Source organism: Nomascus leucogenys, chromosome 12 (assembly GCF_006542625.1).
Source record: "Nomascus leucogenys isolate Asia chromosome 12, Asia_NLE_v1, whole genome shotgun sequence".
Lineage (NCBI taxonomy): Eukaryota > Metazoa > Chordata > Mammalia > Primates > Hylobatidae > Nomascus > Nomascus leucogenys.
Genome location: NC_044392.1, coordinates 4,583,057 through 4,595,217, shown reverse-complemented (window position 1 = coordinate 4,595,217; position 12,161 = coordinate 4,583,057). Strand labels below are relative to the sequence as shown.

At 42.9% G+C, this 12,161-nt stretch overlaps 1 protein-coding gene across 6 annotated transcripts in view; it reads left to right on the top strand.

Annotated features, from left to right (window-relative positions):
- The window catches only part of KIAA0319L (KIAA0319 like), a 123,411-nt gene that overhangs the window by 93,871 nt on the left and 17,379 nt on the right, over positions 1-12,161 (top strand). For all 6 annotated transcript variants that reach the window (XM_030823408.1, XM_030823410.1, XM_030823405.1 and 3 more), the window contains exons 8-13: positions 547-639; positions 2,803-2,935; positions 6,969-7,197; positions 8,728-8,851; positions 9,524-9,656; positions 11,423-11,571. In XM_030823408.1, the coding sequence (XP_030679268.1) occupies positions 547-639; positions 2,803-2,935; positions 6,969-7,197; positions 8,728-8,851; positions 9,524-9,656; positions 11,423-11,571 (861 nt within the window). The remainder of the gene's footprint in view (positions 1-546; positions 640-2,802; positions 2,936-6,968; positions 7,198-8,727; positions 8,852-9,523; positions 9,657-11,422; positions 11,572-12,161) is intronic.

The window sequence follows — 12,161 nt, the reverse complement described above, 5'->3', positions numbered from 1 at the left end:
AGGCTTTTATACTCCCAAGTGTCTTATGTTAGAATGGCAATCTGGTCTTGTAACTCTCCTGTGTGGTGATGCTTTAATCATTAATTATGTAATGCAGGGGTCCCCAACCCCCAAGCCATGGACCACTGTCGGTCTGTGGCCTGTTAGGAACTGGGCTGCACAGCAGGAGGTAAATGGCAGGTGAGTGAGCACTACTGCCTGAGCTCTGCCTCCTGTCAGATCAGTGATGGCATTAGATTCTCACAGGAGGATGAACCATATTGTGAACTGCACACGCAAGGGATCTAGGTTGTACACTCCTTTTGAGGATCTAATCCCTGATGGTCTGAGGTGGAAGTTTCATCCAAAACCACGCACTGCACCCCAGCCGCCAACCCCCACCCCCCGTTCATGGAAAAATTGTCTTCCACAAAACTGGTCCCTGGTGCCAAAAAGGTTAGGGACCACTGATGTAATGGAAATTGATTTATAATCCTCTCAGATACAGCCTGCTCCTGTAATTTCTGAAGCCCCTTTCCCAATTTCTTTTGGGTCACTTTCTTGCAGAGCCCCGTAAGAATCGGCCCCCCGTTGCTATCGTGTCACCTCAGTTCCAGGAGATCTCTTTGCCAACCACTTCTACAGTCATTGATGGCAGTCGTGAGTACTTGTCTAAGTATGATGTTTTAGAAGAACATTCACCATGTACTGTGGTAGAAAACTCTAGTAGAAGATTTGGGGCCAGCTATGTCTGCATTCTGTTTAGGCCAGTCATCTTGACCATGTTAGGGGAAGGCCAACCATCTGAAGCAACTGACTGAAAAGCAACACACCAGACAGGCCTTCTTTAAAATCCCCAGGTAGCCTATTTGAAGTAATATTTCCACTTTGAGATGGTAAGAAACTGAAATTATGCATGTAATTAGCATGATTTTAGTTGAAACTCACTGGTTTTCAGATTTGCTTAGTTGGAGTTGCCTTTTTCATTCATGGAATCAAAGTTCCTTCCAATCATAGCAAGGTAAGTAACTGGAAGGCCTGACTGAGGAACTTTTACCCAGCCATCACTTGCCTAACAAGATTCTCATCGGCCGCTTCCTGGAGACACTCACAGAATGCACTCCACAGCCTGGTCTGGGCTCCTTAACATTTTACTCTTCAGAGTAGTGTCATCCAGTGAGTGACATGAGAGGATTTTTGGGTCTTTGCCCTTAATCGTGGCTGTATGGTGCAAGAGGTTTCAGACCTATCCTCTCACCAGTATTTGCTTGTTTTTTTGTTTTGTTTTGTTTTGATTTTTTGAGACCGGTTAAGGTCCTGTACCTTATCTTGGTACCAGTGATGATTTTTGGCAGAGGCAGTTACAGCTTTAGCAGAGGACCCTCTAACAAGGTTAAGCATTTGATGTTGATGGTGCTGGCAAGAGGAGGAGGCTAGGAGGATGATAGTAGGCCAAGAGGGAAGAGAGAGAACAGGAAGAAGCCCTTGTGATAGAGAGTGGTAGAAAGGGCTCACATTGTACTGTTTTATTTTACAGTTTTGAATAGATGAAAGTTAAATAATATGCAAATGTATACAGTGAAAAGAATCATAATATCCATGTGTGCTAAGTGTCCAGTTTTCCTCCAGACAGCCAGTGGTATTATTATTTTGTGTATCCTTTTAGAGATATTTTATACATATATAAGAAAATACATATATAGTCCTTCTGTCTTGTGTTTACACAAATAAAAGAACATTATATGTGCTGTTATGTGTGATGCTTGTTTTTGTATGTTGGAGAATTTTTCTTTTTTTTTTTTGAAATAGAGTTTCGGTCTTCTTGCCCAGGCTGGAGTGCAATGGCACAATCTTGGCTCACCGCAACCTCCACCTCCTGGGTTCAAGCAATTCTCCTGCCTCAGCCTCCCGAGTAGCTGGGATTACAGGCATGCACCACCAAGCCTGGCTAATTTTGTATTTTTAATAGAGATGGGGCTTCTCCATGTTGGTCAGGCTGGTCTTGAACTCCTGACCTCAGGGGATCTGCCCGCCTCAGACTCCCAAAGTGCTGGGATAACAGGCGTGAGCCACCATGCCTGGCCTGGAGAATTTTTCTTAACACATAAGATGCTTATTCTTTTTTTAAAAAAAGATTAAGTAGCATTCCATCGTATAGATGTATAATTTCATTGTACGAGTTTTTACTTTTCAGTCAATCTCTATTGATGACCATTTAGATTACTTTCATTCTTTTGCTATTACAAACAATGTTACCATGAATAATCTTGTAAACATGATGTTTAACACATGTACAAGTATATTTGTAGGATAAATTCATAGAAGAATTGCAGGGGCAGAGATAAATATTGCCAAATTACTCATTATAGAGGTTGTGTCAGTTTATGCTTATACCATGACTAATGAGAGGTCCTCTTTCTCCAGACCTTTACCAATATAATGTGTTATGAAATTTTGGTCTTTACCAATTTTATAGGTTAAAAAAATGCTATCTCAAGTGTAAATTAATTTGCATTTCTTTTAAGTGAGGTTGGGTATTTTTTCATGTGTTTAAGAATTATTGCTTTTCCTTTCTTCATACAGTAGTATTTTAACCAGAGGTTGCCTGTGTTGGAGTCCTTGGAATACTACACAGTGGAATATACATAGAGAGGCGGAATGACCCAGTATTCCTAGGGAAGAAACATTCTGGAGAGATAGTCTGTAATTTCATGAAGTTTTCCTAGCTTTAAATCTCTGGGTAGTTGTCCTGGTTTGTGTAAACTGGATAAGTGCTAAGACCAAGCGTTCTCATGTTGTAACTGATGTTTCTTTATGGTCAAGAAAGCACTGATGATGATAAAATCGTTCAGTACCATTGGGAAGAACTTAAGGGGCCTCTGAGAGAAGAGAAGATTTCTGAAGATACAGCCATATTAAAACTAAGTAAACTTGTCCCTGGGAACTACACTTTCAGGTAAATTAGGATTCAGCTTCAAGTTTACCAAAGGCCATTTTTTTTCCTCTCATGGGTTTTACATTCTTATATGAGTAACTTTGACAAATATCAAATTCACTGTGGAGTTGGTTGATAATACAGCTTTTGGTTCCATTGGTTCTCTGAGCCCTGTGGTGATTGTGATTACAATAATGGTAACTTTTTAGGGCAAAGTTTCTTGTACAGTAGATCAGGATCTGCCACAGTTAATCTTTCTCAAGCCTTATCTGGCAGGTCTCCAAAAATTTTTTTTAGGATTTCTGTTGTTAAATGAAAAGGCCCACCTTCCTTTGCCTTTTCTCAGGCAAAATCTGAAGGACCTACTCTCATTTTTTTCTTCCCTTTGGAAAATGCTTCCTCAGCTTATGATATCTCATAATCTTTATGTTTGACTAGTGGTTTTCATTTTCTGCTGGGGCTTTTCGGGAATATGATTCAAAGAAAGTACTTTTGGGGAGCTAGTATTGATATTCTAGAGTGATTACTAAAGCTTTGAAGCTGACTCTAGAGTAATCCTCCTTATATTTGCGTAATCCCTTGTATGTTAAAAAGCACTTGTATTAATATATGAGTATCATACAAACATGATATATAGATGATACTATCTTCATTTGACAGCTAAGAAAAATGACGGTTCTCTGAGGTCTCACAGCTGGAACTTAAATGCAGATTTTCTTTTTTTTTTTTTTTTTTTTTTTTTGAGATGGAGTCTTGCTCTGTTGTCCAGGCTGGAGTGCAGTGGCACGATTTCGGCTCACAGCAAGCTCTGCCTCCTGGGTTCATGCCATTCTCCTGCCTCAGCCTCCCGAGCAGCTGGGACTACAGGCTCCCACCACCACTCCTGGCTAATTTTTTTGTGTTTTTAGTAGAGACGGGATTTCACCATGTTAGCCAGGATGGTCTCGATCTCCTGAACTCGTGATCCGAGGTCCACCTCAGCCTGCCAAAGTGCTGGGATTACAGGCGTGAGCCACCGTGCCCGGCCCTAAATGCAGATTTTCTAATCCTGAAGTCAGGGTTCATTCTACTTTACTCCTTGACTTGATCCATGTATTTTGTTCATACTTCCTTTAATTCCCTTCTCAATCTGTTCAAGTTTTGCCCGTCCTTAAGAACCTCCTCAATTTCCATGAGGTTCTCTGAGATCCCTCCAGACAGGAGAGAATATGGCTCTCCTCTTTCCCTGTTGCACCCAGGGCCTCTACGTGGCATTTACCATAGTGTGACAGTTTATTCATGTCTATCCGTCTTCCCATGAATCTGAGATTAACCAAATTTTAGATGGTGCCAGAGACACAGAAATGAGTATCCTAGCACAATACCTACCATATAAATCAATATGCAACTTCTGACTTAGCAGGATTTCCATTGATTCAACCCTTCGGGTGAATGAAAAGTAGCTGCCAGTACAACAAGATTGGAGCCTTCTACTTCGCTTAAAATGGAAATTTGAGCTGGTTTTCACCTTAGATTTCTAATGTAGGAATTTTTCTATTTACAGAATTCAGCTTGGGCCAGGTTGATCCTTTTAAAAAATAATAACAATGATAGCTGATATTTCTTGAACATTTACTATTATTCTGAGCTCTTTGCTGGCAGTATTGCATTTAATTCTTATAACAGGTATTATGGTTATCCTCATTTTACAGATTAGGAAATTTTGGCACAAAGAGGTTAAGTAACTTGCCCAAGGTCACACAAACAGTCTAACTCTAGAATCTAAGCTTTTAACTACAAGGTTAACCTACAGGTTTTTTAGTGGATGGGGTATGAGAGTGATTTTTTTTTCCTAGCCCTCATTTAAAAAAAAATCCATGAAATGATATGATTGGATTTGATTAGCATTAAGGTTGTAATTCACTCACCTTTTCATCTCTCTTACTTTTACGTGGCTGTAGCCTTTTTCCTCAGCCCTGTAGTCAGCTGCTGTTTGGTTTCAGGATCTTTGCAGGCAAGCCAGGGACTGTTTGAGGTGAAAGAGAAAATGGGCAGCTGCCATTTTGCTGTCTGTCTATAAGGTGCTTTTGTCCTGACATAGGAGACAAATGGCATATGTTAAAAACAAAAAACAGGCTGGGCACAGTGGCTCACGCCTGTAATCCCATCACTTTGGGAGGCCGAGGCGGGTGGATCACGAAGTCAGGAGATCGAGACCAGCCTGGCTAACACGGTGAAACCCCGTCTCTACTAAAAATACAAAAAAATTAGCTGGGCATGGTGGCAGGTAGCTGTAGTCCCAGCTACTCAGGAGGCTGAGGCAGGAGAATGATGTGAACCCAGTAGGCGGAGCTTGCAGTGAGCCGAGATCGCGCCCCTGCACTCCAGCCTGGGCGACAGAGCGAGACTCCGTCTGAAAACAAAAAACAAAAAACCCCAAACCTGTGAAAACAACAGAGAAACTAGGAAAAGAGGCAAAACTTCTGTAAATTTTTCTTTTTCAGATATCTGCTGATAGGTACATGTTTGTGTGTCTGAGGTTTTTGTGCTTTTTTCCTAAAGGCTGTAATACCAAAAATCCCCTTCACACCATAGGTAAAAGGTGAGATTGCAGGATAAAACCTCACTGACGTCTGGCCCTGTCTGTGGCTGGTGGTGAGATTTAAACAAACTACATGTCTTTTCTATGCTTTTCCTCTTTCTGTCAGCAAAATGGAAAGATCCCAAATCTCCTTGCTTGCTTATGCTCACATTTTGAGGTGGCATGAGAAGCTTTAGGCTGTTCAGCTGGAAGGCATCATTTAGGTAAAAGCCTGATCTTATAAATGAACATTTTTTTTTTTTTTTTTTTTTTTTTTTTGCAAATCCTGTGTCTCACTGGCACAAATTGTGGGACTGTTGCGTAGGAGAATTCATTTTCATCTCAAGCTCCTGCCTTACTGGAGCCAGCCCTCCTGGTTCGTCCCGCAGGCTGTCTGCCTAGGATGTCCATCCTTGTGATATGTAAACAGCTGGAACAGGATGATGGGAAAACAGCCTGCTGCAGACAGAGCTTGCACTACATAGTGTAGGGAATTGGGAATAGGGACCAAGAATTACCTCTTCTTAAGATTTGGTTTCTGAGCTTTGGAATCAGAGGACTGGGCGTGCATCTTGGCTTACTATATAGCCCTTGGGTGGGTTACTTAGCCTTTCTAAGCCTCTTATAAAAGTGGAATCAATGATGCCTACTCTATATGGTTGTTATGAGGGCCATATCAGACAATGCTTATAAAGATCTCAGGACACAGATGCGTGCAGGCAGCAGCAGAACAAAATGGCACTGGAGACATATTGCCTGGATCAGAACCTGACCCCACTGCTCTCAAGCTGTATGACCTTGGGCAAGCTTGCTTGCTTGCTTCCTTCCTTCCCGCCCTCCCTCCCTCCTTCCCTCCCTCCCCCCTCCCTCCCTCCCTCCCTCCTTCCCTCCATCCCTCCATCCCTCCTTCCTTCCTTTTTTTTTTTTAATGAAGTTTCCCTCTTTCGCCCAGGCTGGAGTGCAGTGGTGCAATCACAGCTCACTGCAACGTCCGCTTCCTGGGTTCAAGCAATTCTTCTGCCTCAGCTTCCCAAGTAGCTGGATTATAGGCCTGCACTACCATGCCTGGCTAATTTTTGTATTTTTAGTAGAGATGGGGTTTCACCATGTTGGCCAGGCTGGTCTCAAACTCCCAACCTCAGGTGATCCACATGCCTTGGCCTCCCAAAGTGCTAGGATTACAGGTGTGTGCCAACGCACCTGGCCTCTCTGCCTTTTTCCTTATGTATGTGAGGAGTAAAATGAAGATAATACTTTATAGAATTGTTGTGAGGATTTAATGAGATATAAAGAACTTGGAGCAGTGCCTAGCACGTCATAAAACTTCAGTCAGTGTTAGCTTCTAGTAGTACTTTCTGCTTTTCCAATAGAAGTGGATAAGAATAGGCAACCTTGCCACATTGGTATTTCTTAGCCTTAATTTTCAGTCTTCTAGTGTTTATTCCTCTTTCCTTAAACCCGTCCCTGATCACACTCCTCTCTCTGCCCTGATAGCTTGACTGTAGTAGACTCTGATGGAGCCACCAACTCTACTACTGCAAACCTGACAGTGAACAAAGCTGTGGATTACCCCCCTGTGGCCAACGCAGGCCCCAACCAAGTGATCACCCTGCCCCAAAACTCCATCACCCTCTTTGGGAACCAGAGCACTGATGATCATGGCATCACCAGCTATGAGTGGTCACTCAGCCCAAGCAGCAAAGGGAAAGTGGTGGAGATGCAGGTAGGAGGGAATGGTTCCTATTTTTTCTTGCCCAAGAGAAGTAGAGCTGCTGGACTGCATTTTTAGAAACCTCCAAACAAACTGAGAAAGCTTTAGGGGCCTTTGATTAACGTGGTAGCAAAAATCTTTATCTTGGCCAGGTGTAGTGGCTCACGCCTGTAATCCCAGCACTTTGGGAAGCTGAGGCGGGCAGATCATGAGGTCAGGAGTTCGAGACAAGCCTGGCCAACATTGTGAAACCCTGTCTCTACTAAAGATAAAAAAGTTAGCCGAGCGTAGTGGCATGCGCCTGTAATCCCAGCTACTCGGGAGGCTGTGGCAGGAGAATCCCTTGAACCTAGGAGGTGGAGGTTGCAGTGAGCTGAGATCACACCATTGCACTCCAGCCTGGGTGACACAGCAAGACTCCACCTCAAAAAAAAAAAAAAAAGATTTTTATCTTAAATGTTTAGTATTAGAGGAAAAGGCTGAGAAATGTTAGTTGTTCTGGATGACTCCAGAGGGTCAAACTATGTAGAAGCTACAAGGATGCAAATCTTAGTGAGCTCTCTAACAAGTTACAGTAGATGGACTAGATGGTGAGTGTCTTCTCTCTAGAGATGCTTGAGAAGAGAGACTAGATCTGTCACCAGGCAGGGAACATAAAGAAAGAAAACTGGAGGGTGGCTGTGCTGAACTTAAGCCCTGACTAAAGGAGTCATCTACTCTTAAGGTCCAGCTGGTTGTTGCCACGTGGAAGGATGGTCCCAACATTGCTTGATAGCCCAGCTTTTCAAGAGAAGAAAGAAATTGAGACCTTTATGTGAAAATTTCCAATATGAGAGACACTACAGGCCAAACAAAATGTTTGCAAGCTGGATTCAGCCCATGGGCTACTAGTTTTTGCCTACTGCTCTACAGGAAGTTCCTGCATTGGAATTTTGCCCAAAATTATTTATAATGTCCCGATACCCAAGATTCTATATTTCTAGATTTAAGGCCCCCCTTAAAGCCTCCGTTTTACCTGGCTTTTGTTTAAATGTTGTGTTAGGTTGTTGCAGAACCTGTACAGACCTGAAGGAGACAGTATGGTGTTATACAGCATCTTGAGCTGCTGCCGTGTGTCACTGAGACAGCTTTGTTAGGAGCACTGTGTAGCCTCAGCAGGAAGAGGATCTTTTTAAACAGTGTTTTTAAAACTGGGTCATTTATTGTTTGTTCACGGTGTTCTTTCTGGTTTGAGTCACAGAGACTGGCCCTGGTAATCTCTGCACATTTCCCGATACTGCCCTCTCTTACGAGAGTTCTGGCTTTATTTGAAACTGCTGCTGTGTCAGGGAGGGTTGTTTCCTTGAAGGGGGAAACCCTCAGCAGGGTGCCTTATGATATCTGACTCCACATTCACTCATGTGCTGAACTGGGACGTAATAGCCCAGTACCATCTTAGGTCTTAGGTTTAGAAAACTAAATCGTTTTTACCAGAGTAGTAATTATTGTGTGATGTTGTGATTCCTGGAGTCCACTTTTCCACTTCTGTATTTGTATTTGTAGGGTGTTAGAACACCAACCTTACAGCTCTCTGCGATGCAAGAAGGAGACTACACTTACCAACTCACAGTGACTGACACAATAGGACAGCAGGCCACTGCTCAAGTGACTGTTATTGTGCAGCCTGGTAAGCTCCAGCCTTGTGGTTCTGGCTCTTCTATTGGTGAGTCCATTTAACCTTGGGAGAAAAGAGGGTTGGGTTCTGAGCTGTATGAGGATAGAAGCAGAAGGCACCGATCCATAGAGCCTCTGGTGACTTCTATTGTCCCTTCCCCTTGTGCTTTCTTCATAGCTAGAGATGAAGGATACTTCCCAGCCTCAGCTTGTGCCCTTCCCTTGGCTTGTTGTTGGTCCCTTCAAGGAGACCTAGGAAACAGAGTTTATGCCATCCCAAATCCTAAAAAGTAATTGCGGTTTTTGCCATTCCTTTCAATAGCAATTACTTTTGCACCAACCCAATACCACGTCCTTTAAGGGCCTGCTTAAAACTGACTTCCTCAGGACAGCCCTGTCTTGTCACTCAAATACTTTCATTTGAACTCCCTTAGCATTAGAGTTCAAGTTTAGTATGGCATTATAACTTCATTATGTTGTCTGTTTCTGTCAGAATTGCTTGATGTGTTTCAGTCTTATATTCTTTATTGTGTGCTCCCTGACGGTAACCACATCTCCCACAGTATCTGACAGTTCTGTGGCCTGAGAGGCAGAGTCCATGGCTTCCAGAACATGTGTCCCAATTGGTTCCTCTCCTTTCCCACCTGGACTGGCTGCTTTTGACCTCTAACTCTTTGTCTTCCAGAAAACAATAAGCCTCCTCAGGCAGATGCAGGCCCAGATAAAGAGCTGACCCTTCCTGTGGATAGCACAACCCTGGATGGCAGCAAGAGCTCAGATGATCAGAAAATTATCTCATATCTCTGGGAAAAAACACAGTGAGTATTGACACAAAATCCTTATTTTTGCAAAGCCTCCAGACCTTGGAAGAGCAAGGTTTTATTTGCTCTTATGAGTTGAGTTGCTCTTATTGGCTTATCCAGTGGGGTGACTGAGGAAGAAATGTTTGCAATTCCAAACTTCAACTCCAAGAAAATGATATTATAAATAATTTTTGTAAGAAAAAAAGAATGCTTGCCATCAACTAGTCCCCAGGTAGTACTGTGTGATCCTGGTGCTTTTGCAGGTACAATCCATCTGCTGAAATGCAGAATTTAATTACACTTGAGAGGCAGGATGGAAGGGGTAATGGAGCAGAAAAATACTGTTGCTCAGAATTAACTGGGTAAGGCTGGCACGGGGGATGGGGCAGAGCAGCTATTAAGAGAAATTGAAAATACATCCATAAAATGAAAGCATTACTCTGTTATTGTTTTCTTGAAGACACCATTTACCAATTAAGTTAGCCAGAGGCCAAAGACAGTAATCAAAATAATTCTAATTACACTGAAATTACCTAACTGAACCATTCTTAGTTCCTATAGTTTCTTTTAGCTCCTTTAAACCATAACTAATGCAACTGAAATTATATGCAGGATCCCACAAGCAGCAAAAGGATTCTAAGAAGAGTTAAAAGTATTCTCTTTCCAAAGGTAGCAACCATAGGACAGCCTGGGTTTTTTTGTTTTGTGTTTGTTTGTTTGTTTGACAAAGGCATTGGAGATGGGTGGAAAAGAGCTTTAATTTGACTATACAAATGACTTGCTTTTTAGATTGCTGAGTTGGAATCTAGAAATTATTTCCCTCAGCTCTTGTTTTTATCTTTGGTAGAACATAATCTTACCCAGCCCAGGGTGTTTTTAATTATAATTGTTTATTGAAGATATGGCTGATAGACCTTTTAGCTGAGTTTTATTAGTGTTTACAGCAGAGATAATGCTTAGCATAGCTTCTTGAAGGAGACTGTGCTTCAGGAGGAGCTACCAGGATCAGAGGATGTAACTTTAAAAGGCAAAACAAAGTAAATCCTGGATGTCTGCAGATTTCTCTGGCTTTCCTGTAGTTAAAAGCTCTGGGGCATTTTGATCCTTGAGCAGAGGGCTGGCTCTCTGGCTGTGTGCAGCCTCAGTGTTGGCACAGAGCTCCCTTGGCTGCTGCAGGCAACTCTCTGAGGCCACAAGGGGGAAGAAGGGATGTAGGGTGTCCTAGGTGCTTGATGGCCCCTGTCCAGGAGCTGAAGGGAACTTTGCTTATAGAGTTGCTACAAACAAGATGTTTTTGTCCTGAGAGTTCTCTGCAGTCTTGCCCCATTTCCTTTCCTTGACTTTTCATCAGGAGGGATTTGGGCACGTGATTAAGAAATGCATTTTGCTTCCTTGCTGGCAAGAGTCAAACCAACTACTGGGCCAGAAATGCTTTTTAGAACATCACTCTTAAATCATTCTTTTGATCAGAGACTTGCTCAGAGGACTTTCTTCCTTTTACAAACTAGAATGGTAAAGAGTTCAAGTGTTCTAGAGGCTCATATAAAGGATAAGGCTAGAGGTGTTTGAAAGCTATTTGAATTTTCTGACCAGCAGGCAGCCTGTATTTTGAGGCCAAATGACACTTTGTCCAATTGAAATATTTTTAAACATGTCTTGTCGAGTTCTGGGTAACAGTAGTTCGTGTCTTTGCTGAGGGTGTCATTGTCTCCTCCTGCTAAGTTAGGGACAGGACAGCAGCAGACAGGTACAACTCCACCCTCTGGTTTCTCTTTTTGCAGGGGACCTGATGGGGTGCAGCTCGAGAATGCTAACAGCAGTGTTGCCACTGTGACTGGGCTGCAAGTGGGGACCTATGTGTTCACCTTGACTGTCAAAGATGAGAGGAACCTGCAAAGCCAGAGCTCTGTGAATGTCATTGTCAAAGAAGGTACCTCTCTGCCTCCAGTTTGTGTAGCAGCCTCTTAGGGTCAGATAGCTGAAGAATTTATCCTGTCATGTTTGGGTGCAGAAATTGATTAGAGACAGCAAGAGGTGGAGAAGAGGGTTGGGGTGAGGGCAAATGTTATTTTCTTTTCTAAAACAGCCTTTAGTTGGACTGTAAGGTGAATTTTAACTTCCCTCCCTCCTCCTGCCTACATCTTCCCTTCCCTCCCATCCTCTTACTTTCTTTTCAGTCCTCCCTCCTTCCCTCCTTACTTTCTTTCTCAATTCAATAGGGAAAGAATTAAGGGTTCTATTCTTTGCATTTTTATTTTGCCCCTGCATTGCTGAGACCTGGGTCGTGACTCCTGTTAGCTACAGTGACACCTGCTGTCAGGCCTGAGAATGACGGCCGCACTACAGCTGACTATGCTTGCCCTGAGCCTTTGAGCTGAGGCCAGCCAGAGGCCTTGCTCTAGTTTACAGGCACGGTGACCAGTGAGGGCTGTGGGAGAGGGCCCTAAGTTGATAGCAGGAAAAACCATCAGATATGCAGACCTCCAGACATAAGATATCAAGCTGATTAAATACTGCATA